This window comes from Gavialis gangeticus, unplaced genomic scaffold (genome assembly GCF_001723915.1).
Source record: "Gavialis gangeticus isolate Ggan-Ray unplaced genomic scaffold, GavGan_comp1, whole genome shotgun sequence".
NCBI classification, from domain to species: domain Eukaryota; kingdom Metazoa; phylum Chordata; order Crocodylia; family Gavialidae; genus Gavialis; species Gavialis gangeticus.
This window is the reverse complement of record NW_017729004.1, coordinates 50,130,044-50,143,073: the sequence shown is the minus strand read 5'-3', so window position 1 is coordinate 50,143,073 and position 13,030 is coordinate 50,130,044. Positions and strand designations below refer to the sequence as shown.

The 13,030-nt window shown below is 43.6% G+C and overlaps 1 protein-coding gene across 1 annotated transcript in view; it reads left to right on the top strand.

Moving 5' to 3' along the window:
• Positions 1 to 8,321: 8,321 nt before the first annotated feature.
• Positions 8,322 to 13,030, top strand: part of LOC109291375 (phosphatidylcholine translocator ABCB4-like) — a 116,211-nt gene continuing 111,502 nt past the window's right edge. Inside the window, exons 1-2 of the mRNA XM_019508366.1 lie at positions 8,322 to 8,420; positions 8,823 to 8,920. Coding sequence (XP_019363911.1) covers positions 8,418 to 8,420; positions 8,823 to 8,920 — 101 coding nt within the window. The 5' untranslated portion in view covers positions 8,322 to 8,417. The remainder of the gene's footprint in view (positions 8,421 to 8,822; positions 8,921 to 13,030) is intronic.

The following is a 13,030-nucleotide window of genomic DNA, read 5'->3' as shown; positions in this document are numbered from 1 at the left end:
GGTTCTGGGCTGTTGTTGTGACAAATTAATTAGCTAATATAACAGAAAGGGCTGGGGTAGACCAATTGAAAGATTAGTGAAGCTATTTGATCTGGCTTCAAAACTAGATTAATTAAAGGAGGCACTATTTCACTGTCAGGGCAGCTAAGAGCTGGCACCAACTTCCAAGTGAAGTGGTGCTTGCCCCTACCCTGGGGGTCTTCAAAAGGAGGCTAGATGCCATTGAGCTGGGGTTATTTGACCCCAGCATCCTTTCCTGCCAATGGTAGGGGGTTGGACTAGATGATTTGTTAGGTCCCTTCCAACCCTACCACTTATGAAACTATAAAGAGTTAGGAACATGAACACAACTAGAACAGAGGAAGGTATATTTACAGAGGCCACATCAAACAAGAACAGAACAGTGTGCATGGATATACTTTAAATTCAAAATCTGAGGTCTCTGGTGCCTGGTACTTCATTCTGCCGGGGATTACAAAAGCTGGTCTGGTCCTGGAGTGATTTAGCCACTGACATAGGAACTAGGCAGTTAACACACAGCAAGTCTAGTCCTGGTGTGTGGAAGTCATTCACACAGGAACTAAACAAATTTGTAGATGCGCCACACAGACCTGGACTTACTTCCTTAGACACGCACATGCATGCTCAGGTATGTGCAGAGACACTTCTGTGGTGAACTTTCATAACAATGGTGCCTGGCAACTCGCTGCTGCCTCATTAGCCACTCACATATCCACAATGCTTGCCAGTCATTCAACTTTCAGCAACCTTTCATTTTTCAGCTCACTTTACCTTGGGCATGTCACTGCACTCATTTGTCAGTCACTCAGTTTTTTTCTGCCACAACTCAAGTACCAAATAAGTACGCTTTCTAAAGGCATGAGAACCAAAGTTGGCTCTTTCCAGGTTTTTCCAAGCCTTGTCCCAACTATGCATGCTCAACAGAGCATTTAAACAGAACAAATGAACCCTGGGGTCTACACTGTATACTTCAGACAAGAAAGAGGCTTGCCTGCCTTTCTCTTTGCAAGTTTTGCATACAGATTGCAAGGGAATGGCTCTTTGCCTGGAAAAATTGGCATTTTTGGGTAGCTTTTGCAGTTTCATAGTTTCATAGTTTCTAGGGTCGGAAGGGACCTGAGCAGATCGTCTAGTCCGACCCCCTGCCATGACAGGAAAGAGTACTGGGGTCAAACGACCAGTTTCCGATATTCACCCATAACATATTTATAGATGGCCACCAAGTCCCCCTCAGTCTTCTCTTTCCCAGGCTGAACAGTCCCAGATCCCTTAATCTTTCCTCATAAGGTTTGTCCTCCAAGCCCTTAATCCTTCTTGTGGCCCTTCTCTGCACCCTTTCAAGATTCTTCACATCTTTTTTGAAGTGTGGTGCCCAGAACTGGACACAGTACTCCAGCTGGGGTCTCACCAGTGCTGAGTAGGGAGGAAGTATCACTTTCTTAACTCTGCTGGCAATGCATTGGCTAATGCATCCCAATATGCTATTAGCTCTGTTGACTATAGCATCACACTGGCAGCTCATGTTCATCCCGATCAACCATAACCTCGAGGTGCCTTTCAGCCATTGTGCTGGCCAGGACATCTCCTAACCTATGTTCATGTGGCTGGTGACCTCTCCCCAGATGATGCACTCTGCATTTATCCTTATTGTACTGCATCCGGTTCCACTCCGCCCATCTTTCCAGCTTGTCCAGGTATTTGGATCTGCATCTTATCCCCCAGCTGTCCCAGCTCCCAGACAGCAGGCAGCGTCCTGCTGAGCCACGCTTCACGCACACAATGCGACAGGTGCCGTGAAGGTGCCAGGTGTGCGGGGGGCAATCTCTGCTTCCCCCCACTGCTCAGCACTGCTTGGGGGGACTCTGCCATGAGCCCTCAGAGGCCACGATCCCTGTTGCCAGATCCAGTGAGTGCGGGCCTTTTTTTTTTATTTAAGTTCCCAGATGCTGGGGCCGGGCTGCGGGGGAGGAGATCAGCAAGCGGGGGCTGTGCAGGGGGGCTCTGCCATGTAGTCCCAGAGGCCCTGATCACCACTAGCAGAGCTGGTGGCTTTTATTTTTACTTTTTTTTTTCAAATGCCAGGAGGCTGGGGCCGGGCAGGGAAGCCATGGGGGTTTCTCCTGCGGCTCCTCTGGCTGTGCCTGCCTCTGTCCCCATGGGGGGAGCCGTGGGAGAAGCCCCCATGGCTTTCCTGCCCTGCCCCATCCCCCATTCACCCAAGCCAGTGGGGGGGGGGTATGCAATGCAGGTGCGGCTTGCTCCAGGTGGCAGCAGGGTATAGACTCCACTCCTAGCACTGCCGTGCCCACATCGGCACCGGACATGGTGACTCTGCCCCGCCACTGCTTGTCAGCTGGTGCAGGATGTGGGCACGGCAGCACTGGGAGCTGGGGCTCTGCCCTGCTGCTGCTTGCCCTCTTCCGCCTGGAGTGAGCTGCATCAGCATCCCGCATCCTCCCCCGCCCTGGCTGGGCAAGTGGCAGCAGGGCAGAGCCCCAGCTCCCAGCCCTGCCACACCTGTATCCTGTGCCCCCCTGCCTCCCTCCCCAAGTAATGTGCCCTCCCCGCCCTGGCTGGGCAGCTTGTCCCAGTCCTAGTCCCAATCCCTCTCTCTCCCATGCCCCTTCCCTCCCCCCTCTCCCAAACCCAAGAGATTTACCAGCTGGAGGCAGCTATGTCAGCTATGTCAGCTGCCTGTTTGTGGTTGAATCTCTAAAGTGGCCGAAGCGTTTCTAAAACTTTTCCAAATCGATTTGGATGCTTCAAATTGATTTGGAGCTTTTAATTGGTCTTCCAATTAGATTCGGATTCAGAGATTCGGTCCCTGAATTGGGCTGAATCTCCTCCAAATCGAATTGGCTACCAAAGCTTTGCATAGCCCTAATACAGACCCTTCCACTAGCACTTGTTGACCCCTTAGCCATTTCCCAGCCCACCTGACTATGGACTCAACCAGACCATAATCCTCCAGGTTTTTCTATAAGAGCATCATGGGAGACCATATTGAAGGCCTTTTTAAGATCCAGCAGGTATCTAACCTCTAAAGTGAAAATGGAAGATAACTATAGATAAAAATTACATATAACTTGAAAGACAGTGCTAACTAACCTAGTACTTATTCTTCTTCCATAAATGAGAATTTAATAGAAATTGTAATCAATTCCCATTTAGAAAACATTATAGTCTTTTACCACTGTATTTATTGTTATTTTAATATTTTGAATAAGTGCTCCACTGAAATGAAGATTCTTCTATAGTTGAGTGATATTTATCAGCTGCCACTAGGAAAAATATTTTAAAAAATACATTTTCGATAGACAGGATAAGCCTGATAGATTTACAGTGTTGAAAACAAAGTTCAAAGTTTCACCCCTTCTGAATGGCCCACTAAGATAGCATGATTAAGGAGCATAAGGGCTAGCAATGGGAATGGGCAAACACATTTTAGCTCCTTCAAAAGGGAACTGGAGCTGCTGCTTCTGATAGCAGTAGCTGTTTCCCTGCACCTGTTACCTGTGCATGATCCTGCATACATACCAGGGCAACAAAACCATTCCAGTTTTAACCCTGCTTTATCCAGGGTCAAAGTTGGGGGAATTTAGTTCATTTGTACTGCTACAGTCCCCTGCAGACATAAGAGTTACAGCTGCTGAATGCTCCATTGCAGCTGCAGCTCCCTTCTCCCTTTTGAGTCTGCTTCAAACCTTTTAGTTCAGGCGGAAGGCAGAATAGATTTGCACAGGGTAGATCCACTGTTTTGTGCACATCCTTTCACAGCATTTGAAGAACAGAGCTCAGACTCACAAAAGCTCCTGCTATACGTCTCAGTTAGTTAATCTATACAGTGGAAATCTACTCTACCTTCTACCTCGCTTCAGCTAACTACCGCTCTCATTTGTTCATGTCCGTTATGTCCAACCAATGTTGATTCCAGTTTGACTCCCCGACAAATGACCAATTACCTACTTATGGCTGGGTCCACAAGGAACAGCCTTTAGTATGCATCCAGAGTGAGGCTCAAATTCCTGCTCTCAGGCAACAGACATCTTAACTACTCTGCTGCCCAGCCCTTCACCTTGTTAAAGACTAATTTAACATTGCACAGTCCTGGATCAATAATTTGCAATGATGCATTTTTTGCAGGTGGTTATATTACTTTTAAAAGAAACCTTGGTTGTTTTCCAGTTAATTCCATAAATACTTAATGTCTATGCTGAGCTACAGTGGGAGTCTTCAAAGGAACTGAATGCTCTATGAAGTAGAGCAATTCATTCAGCAAGTGACACAAATAATGCATGACACAAGAAGATACAGTTATATAGCAACAGAAAAAAGTTTAAAGCTGGACCATGGCCATCAAGTGAATCATCAACCATGTTTCCTCCCTTTTACTTTAAAGTGAGGTAAAAATGGCTTTATTAGAGTCTCAGCAAACACTTTTTACTATATCAGTTTCTCTTTAGTTATGCCAAGTGGTAACATCCCTTTTCTCAAAAATCCCCCTTTTGAACAATCCAACACAGAGAAAGTGGTTTGATATTATATTCTAGCAACATCAGAAATATAAAAGGCCTGAACCAGGAAGAATCCATCATTTCATATTCTTTAGAATTCTGCAATTGTCTTGCCCAAGCCTCCAAATCTACTTGAAAAATTAAATCTACTACTTAATCTCTTCCCAGGCAGCTTTACTCCTTACTAAGGATCTGGTTCCAATTCAAAACTATTATTCAGTATTATCCCAGTGGATCCTGACTGGCATCAAATTAATTCCACTAGTCCGAAACTAGAAACAATGCTGTGATTAATCAAGTCTGTGTCTGATGTCCGTGTCTCAATGACAAAAGTTACAGTATTTAGTATTAAGAGTGGAATTTTAAATGCAACCTTAGATTGTTTCCTTTCACTTCATCCTGATACTCCCCCAGCTCTTAATATTTTTCTTCTTTTTAGGGAAGGTGTAAGATACATTCTATGTGGAAGATATTTCCTCCTGAAGCAGGTTTTTATTTAACCCCAGGCAAAAGTATTTAATTGAATTATCATACCAGATTTAGAGCTCTATACACTGAAAATGACAGTGCATACAGTATAAATTGACAAGACAAAAAGAGGAGAGGGGACAAAACATAGGCTTAAAGAGGTTGGATAATTTGCATTGGGTCACAAAGGCTGTCAGTAGCAAATCCAGAAACAGTACCCAGGTCTCTGGAAGGGACAGAAAAATTACATAAGAACCAGTACAAGTGATCAGAAACTGGTTCAAGTCTGTAACTCAACAGAAGTTCAGTGCACATAAACTGCTTTCAAAATGGCTGAAACCGGTTTAAGCTAAACCTGGATGGATGACTTAACTGGCCATCTGGTTAACTGAACCAGGTTAACTGGTTTACTGAACTTCTGTCCCAGATCCCCTCCAGAGTCAAGTTAACTCTCAGTCCGCCAGCATCCAAGGATGCTTTGCATCTCCCCCACAAGCCCCACCTCGCATGGTGGATAGGCTAGGCTTGGCTCAAGCTGTCTGCTCCAGTGGACCAGGGAGGTTCCACGAGTGGGGTTAAGGTAGGGTGCAGAAATCTGACTGATGCCAAGGACTAAAAAACAGTCCCTGGCTGCTGCTGCTGTTAGAAGCTGAGTGATTTATCTGCCCCAGCTGTTGTTTTTACAGCAGCAGTTGCAATGTCTGCGCATCCAGTTGCTGCTGCAAGAGCAATGCTGTAAGGCTGCTTTTTCTGGTAGGGTGCAGCCTCCGTAAAGGTGCAGGGGTTGATCCTGGTATGCCTCCTGAGCTGATGCCTGGGACTAGTGCTGAAGGGGAAGCAAACTCACAGGGTCTCAGAAATACAAATACAGAAGGCTGTTAATCCTTCTTTTACCCTGCCAGCCTGCTGTTTGGTAGGCCTTTTAAAAGGGACTCTTCCCCGGGTATTGACCTGTGGCCTGGCCCCACCTGGAGAGCAAATATACCAATTACTTCAAGACAACCAGATATAAATTCAATGAAAATGTATTATAACAAATCCAGTCACTAACAGCGCTAACAATAACAACAAACAGTCTGTATAATATTTACAGGGAACAGCCAAACAACACCAACTCATTACCACAAGAGGGTGGTTAAGAGCACTAAAGGCCTAGCATGGAGGCTGAGATGGCCTTAGCCTTAGCCACAGTCTCTGAGGCTTCCTCCGCCTTTCCCCAAATGGGTACTGAGCACCTTAGATTTAAGGGTAGGTACTATGAAGGTAAGTCCGGCAGGTGTGTTCAGGCAGGTGTGTTCATGGATAGCAGGAGTCGCTCCACAGCCAGGGACTTCAGCCCCTCACTCGCGCAGGCCCCCTTTTAGCCTCAACACAAACCCTGCTTGCCCTCTCTCTCCCCACACACCACCAATCCTCTCACAACTCTCACAGTCCAGTTCTCAGTCACGTGCTCGCACCGTCAGCCTCGCACACTCTCCTCACATGCAATTCGCACACCACTTGTGCTTTCAGTCTCTCCAAAGTCCAATCCCCCCAAGCCCAATTTCACACAGAGGTGATGGCTGTCACAGGTTTACACTGGACATGTTGCACCAGGTCACATCACCTGTCAATCATTCTGTCATCCAATCGTTACTCACCTCAGTCTGTCAATCAGCAGCCCATCTCAACTGGACCACTCATGACTGTCCACAACATGTACTTTATTATTATACTCTCTCCGCCCCTCCCCGCCACTGATTATATAACACTGTGGTAAACTGAGCATTCTCCATCCATTTTAATGTATGTAACTGGGCCATGAGGTCGCTGAGGGTAGAAGTTCAGGCATTCTGGAAACTTCAGGCCCTCTAGTCATGCCCACATGCGTGCAAGATGTTATGAATGATGCACATTACTAGGCACAGGCCAGCGTCTGGGGTTTACCATGTCCCTCTTTCCCCCACCTAGTTACACTACTGAAACTCATGATTTCAGAATTCAGTATTTCAATTATTTCAATTACTCTCGAATTGGGCTTGTCACCCACAAATGGATTCATCATCAGGCATCTGACTAGACCTATACCTGTACACCATGATCCAGAGGATCGATGGGTGCCTATTGTTATTATTTCAATTCAGTGGCAAAAACATTTCACCAAAATTTTTTTCAACTGGCTCCATTTGCAGAGTGATTGAACCAAGAAGTGAAATCTCAAATGAAAGCAAACAACATCCAATAGTAATGCAGATCATTTCTGCAATGTTTCAAATCAAACAAATTGTGGGAAACAAAATGTAATAGGAATTAAACAAGATCATGCAATTTAGCATGGCATCTACTGCTTCCATGATTTAGGTTGTTCCCTGCTGTTCTATGAATATATAGGTACAGATACAAAAGCATGTTTCATGGAATACAATTGGAGAAAATTCTCTTTTGTTCATACTAGATCATGGAGCTGGGTGGTTTAAGGGAAAATGCAATTTTTCCTGACAAGTTCACTTCTTCTGAATTCTGTGAAACTTGAGGAGGAACTCTTTCTGTGATACGACCTAGAGCAGTACTATTCTGTACCAGGTATGCTCAGCCTCTGGCCTGCAGGCCAAATGTGGCCTGTGGATGCTTGGAATCTGGCCTGCAGGGCTCTCCATGGATTGGGAAATTTGGCGGCAGGGGAGCAGTGGCAGTACGGCCACCCCTCTCCATGGACAAAAGTCCAAGCCCTGCAGGGCAGGTCTCAGCTGCGCTCTTCCCTGTAGGCTACTGGGCTGGTGTCGGGCTGCACCCCCTTCTCCCCATGCGGCTGGGCCACGCTCCCTCCCTGCCACTGCAGGGTTAGGCCATGCCCCCTTCCCTCCACCTGGTCAGGTTGGGGCCGGGCCACACCCCTCCCCCCATGGGTCTGGCTCAGGTCCAGGTCACAGCTCCATATGCCCCCCCACCCCCCATCCCCAGGGACAGCCCAAGCTCCTTTCCACCATGCAACTGGATCAGGCAGAGCCAGACTGCCCCTCCACCCTGTGTAGTTGGATGGGGCCCTGCCAGCCAAAAAGGTCAAGCAACACTGTTCTATACTATTTCAAACCTGGTGGAGAAGCATTTCTGTGTTTTAAAAGGAATGATTGAACTTCACTTGTCTTTGGGATGAGCAATGGTCACAAAGTAGTTCATTCAAAAACTGCATTTGCTAAACATTTCCCTTTCTAGAAAGTAGATCCAAAGCACATACACATTGCAATAAGCCTAGACAAGTTCAAGGGAACTGGGAAAAGCTGGCAAACATCAGCTACTGAAAGTTTGTGATCAGAACTGTTTTACGTAGGATGAGCAAAGTCCAGTCCTACTGAATGTACCTAACCATACTAGTCCTATTGATTGTAGAATAAACTTCTAAAAACAGAGAAGAAGAAGAGACTAAGAGCTACCCTCATGGTAAGGACACACATTAATTTTTACACCAGAGCTGTTTTTTATTTGTTATGTATATAAGTATATAATATGTAAAAAAGAAAGAAAATCAAAAGTACATGCATGCTGCTTTAAACAAACACTTTATCTTGCCATTTATATTAACTATGTTAAATTAAAGAAAACTAAATGGTTTGCAATGGCAGATCCTCAAGGAATATGCAGATAAAAAATGTACAAATAAATATAGCTAAACAAATTTATTGATTTCAGTGGAGAATTCTGCTTAAAATCTAAACAGATTAGAGACTTTTATTGGTTTTAAATAAAAGTTAATTTTAAAAATATCCTCTGCATACTAGCAATATGTTCTCTTAGTCAGGTTTTAATTTATATTTTCTGAAATGTTTTTTTCCCTGTAAATAGGTTAAAATGGGTTCTGAGGATGAAAGAAAATCTTATACAAATGGAATAGATTGTGACACTACTTTCTCATATCAGGATTATAAATTCAAAAGCAAAAGGTAAATTTTTCAATATATTTTAAAATATATTAACCATGCTTAGTTTCAAATGTGCAAATTCAAATTTAACCTTTAAACATATTTTACATTAAGTGCATGTCAGAAGCTAACCATATATCTGTTCAAATGTATTATATTCTTCAAACATGAAACTGATACTTAGCTGGTGGTTCCTACTGAATCCGCAGATCAGGAAAGGTCTGTCCTAAAAAAAATAAGTCATTGCTTGTGCCTGAAAGTTGCTTTGACTGAAGCTTTCATTGTCAGCAGTGAGAATGAGAAAAAATGATATCATCTTACCCCATAATCTTTATTGTAAGGAGAACGTAGCAGCTGTATCCACTATATTTTAGATTTGCCTTTTAATAAAGCAGTGCTAGCGTTGAAGTGGAAACAGACAACAAACAGCTAAGGTATACATGTAACACCTAGGAGCTGTGTTCTGACTTTTTTGCTAATGGTGATTAAGATCAAGTCCAGTCTCATGCATTCTGAGCACCTGCCCATTTTCCCCACTCCTCTCTTTCAGAAAACAGTGGACTGTAACTAAGAATGGATTCTGTACATTTTCTCCTCCTTCCTGTTTAGAAAGCTTCGCAGTGCATAAACTCATGACTTCCCATACCATATAACAGAATTGAAAGTAGGCTAGATTTCCAACTTAGGACATTTTTACATGTGCTCTGACGTGTTCTGATTAGAATGCGTCAGAGCAGACTTGATTGAGTCGAGTCTGCTGGAGCACTCAAATCAGAATGCTCTGGTGCGCTGCGGTGTCTCATGTATTTAGCATCCCGCACTTCGAAGTGGTGGCAAGGGCACTTTAACTACAGCCTGTTGAACAAGTTTTAGCTAAAGCACCCCTGCTATCATTTTGCAACATGGGATGCTGAATACACGAGATGCTGCAGGTGTTTTAATTAGAGCGGCTCCCAAGAGCCACTCTATTTAAAGCGTGCCCTCACCCCAGAGCACATGTATAGATGCCCTTATAGACTAACTAAATCAGAGTTATATAGCATAAGCTTTTGTGACCTGAAGCTCACTTCATCAGATGCTGTGAAAGAATATGTACAGAGAAGTATATCAAATGGAGAGTGTAATATAGTGGAGTTACCAGGGGATACAACTCTTCAAACATGCTAGGGGTAGGGATTACGTGCAGGGAACTCTGACAAACAAGAGTTGGGACTGATATATTGCAAAAGTGGCAGAAAGTGCTTTATATGGGTAGGTATGATATGGGTCTATGAGAGTATTACTTAGCAAAATTCCCAGGAATCCTAGGGCCACCTAGTGGGGTAAAGATCAAGCTTTGAGCTTTCATTTGGACCTTCCTGGCAACCCAGAAAGGAAAATACTGGGGGGAAATGGCTTTCTGTTTTAACTGTTGGTATCTAGATCAGCCTGGTGGGCTTTTTCTGCAAACTACAGCCACTTTCATCAAAACTTCGAGGCATGTGGGAGCCTTTTCTCTTCCTTTTTAGTAGACAATGGATCATATACCATATAAGGAGAAAGAATTATATCACTGGAATTAATTTTGCTCCTCTTTCATGCTAAGGAAGCAATTCATGTCTAAATAGGATTCAAAACACTTCTAAAGAAGTTTCCCAAACTTTTAATTTCCAGGGCACGCTTTTTTCTGAATTAAACTTGGTGGCATACTTCACTCACCAAGCCATGGGCCTGATTCTGCATGGGATACTGGCCTACCTGGATCCTGATCCTGCCTCACGGGTGTAGCACAGCTGGTGCCCAACGCTTTTCTCAGGGTCAGCCCTCCTGGAGCCCCATTTAGCCCATTTTTCGCAGCATATATCTGCCACTCTCAAGGCACACTGCTGTGCTGCAGCATACCCTTTGGGAATCATTATTATCTTCTTCTGTGGCTCAATTGTTTGCATGCTGAGTTAGCAAAGGGCCAGGAATTTGTGACCATTTTTTTTAGATCTGTACTTTGCTATCATGATTCATCGCTTTATCACATTATTATTACAATGCTGAAATCTCTGATAAGGTTTCACCTGCCTCCATGGGATTATACCAAAAAATTCCTAGTGGGCTATTAACATTTCAGTTGTATACCAGTGGGAGAGGTAGAGGAGACAGGGCTCTAGGCAGCTTTTCGCACTTTATTATTACATCAGTTATGCCTGCATGGATGTAGCCTTGGGGACTAAATGAGGATCACTTCTAAGAGTATGTCTGCACAGTACATCATGATGCTGTATAGAGATATCTGAACTAGCACTGAATGAACTAGCCTTAAGTACCAAAACCAGTGCAGATACATCAGTCTGGCACTCTGCCCAAGCTAAGTACTTCTTCTGAGAAGCAGGGTCTATTAACTTGGGGGAACACTAATGGAGATTTCCTGCTTCTAGTAAATATTACCTTAGCTAGCTTGTTCAGAGGTAGCTCAGATATCTGAGCATGGCACTTCATTATACAGTGTAGATATATCATCAATTTATTTATTTACTTATTTATGTATTACTTGTTTACTTATTGCTTATTCCCCAAAAGGCTCAGGGAAGCTTGCAATAAAAGAGAAAAAGACTTACAAAAAGAAAATTGTAGTTGGAACATCTGAGGTGAATGACCCGTACAATGACCATAGTTACAAATGATGTTGCAAAACAGTTGAAAGTAAAAAGAGAGCAGATGAAATGAAACTTTTCTCTGAAGTCTCCAAAGATTTTGTTATGGGCTTATGCTTTTTTACCTTTCCATCAAATTTCGTTCATTGTGTGACTAGCACAAAATGTTGCTATTTTTTCCAAGTTCTTTTTCCTCCTAAAATCCTTTCTTTTCCTCAGCACTTTACTCTTTTTCAAAGCGGAGCCAAATACTGAAAAGTATTTTATGCAGAGAGCTTTTAAGACCGCTGAAGTTAGCAGTCCTCAAGGAAATCACAAACATCCTCCAGTGTGCAGTGTTGTTGGTTGTAGCTGTGTTGGCCTAAGGACATAGGCAGGCCTTTGAGTAGATGTGATATCTTTTATTAGACCAACTAAATAGTTGGAAAAAAGTTCTTTGCAAGCTTTCAGGTACAAAGCCTCCAATATGCAGAATTCTGCAGTTTGCAGAATTAGATCTTCATTTTTCTCTCTCTCAATTTCTACAATATGTTCAATTTTGGGCCACCTGGGAGAGATGATAATACATTTAACAAAATCAGGACTACAGTAGGTTTTCAGGATTCATTAACTAGGTAATTCCTTTCAAATCATTTCTAATAGCTAATAAAAAGCTTTGTCCACCAAAAAGAGTGGAGGTACAAGTTATAGAAGCAAAGAGTTTTATTTCTAGTGGATTGTAAATCTGTTCCCTGAAAGAACAGTAATCTACACTTGCAAAAGGATTTTTTGACAGTATAAATGTAGGGAATTTTGCTGTCAAAGTTGTGTTGCTAAGAGAATCGTTTTCTTTATACGCTTAAATGACATTGATATGCCAGTAAACTTTTAAGACTAGACAAAGCCTTCATGTATTTCTGCAATCTAAGAGAGGGGTTGGCAACCTACAGTCCCAGGGTGAGAACCAGCTTATAGAGCCCAGGGAGCTGGCCTGCAGAGCTGTGGCTTTAGCAGCATTCAGCAGTGAGAGGGCTCTGCTCACATCCCACTACAGCCTGGCATCAGGGGCTTTGGTGGAGGGGGAATTTCCCTGTGTCATATCACAGTTGGGTGGTGGGGAGAAGCAGTGGAAATGGCTGGGTTCTTGTGCCAGCACATTTTTGCCTGGAGCTGGGTCATTCTGGCCCACCATTAGAAAATATTTGCCATCCTTTGATCTAAGAGATGGACTACAGATGCTAATTTTCTTTCAAATAAACTCATTAAAGAATGACATGTTTATGTTGAATGCCCTTGGATATTTCTTAAACATTGCAGTTAGTATTACTAGAAATACTGTCCTATACCAATAATACCCTGCAAATAATCATCATTTTATGTTTCATAGTTTCATAGTTTCTAGGGTTGGAAGGGACCTGAGAAGATCATCTAGTCCGACCCCCTGCCATGGCAGGAAAGAGTACTGGGGTCAAACGACCCCAGCAAGGTGTTCATCTAACCTCCTCTTAAAAACCCCCAGGGTAGGAGC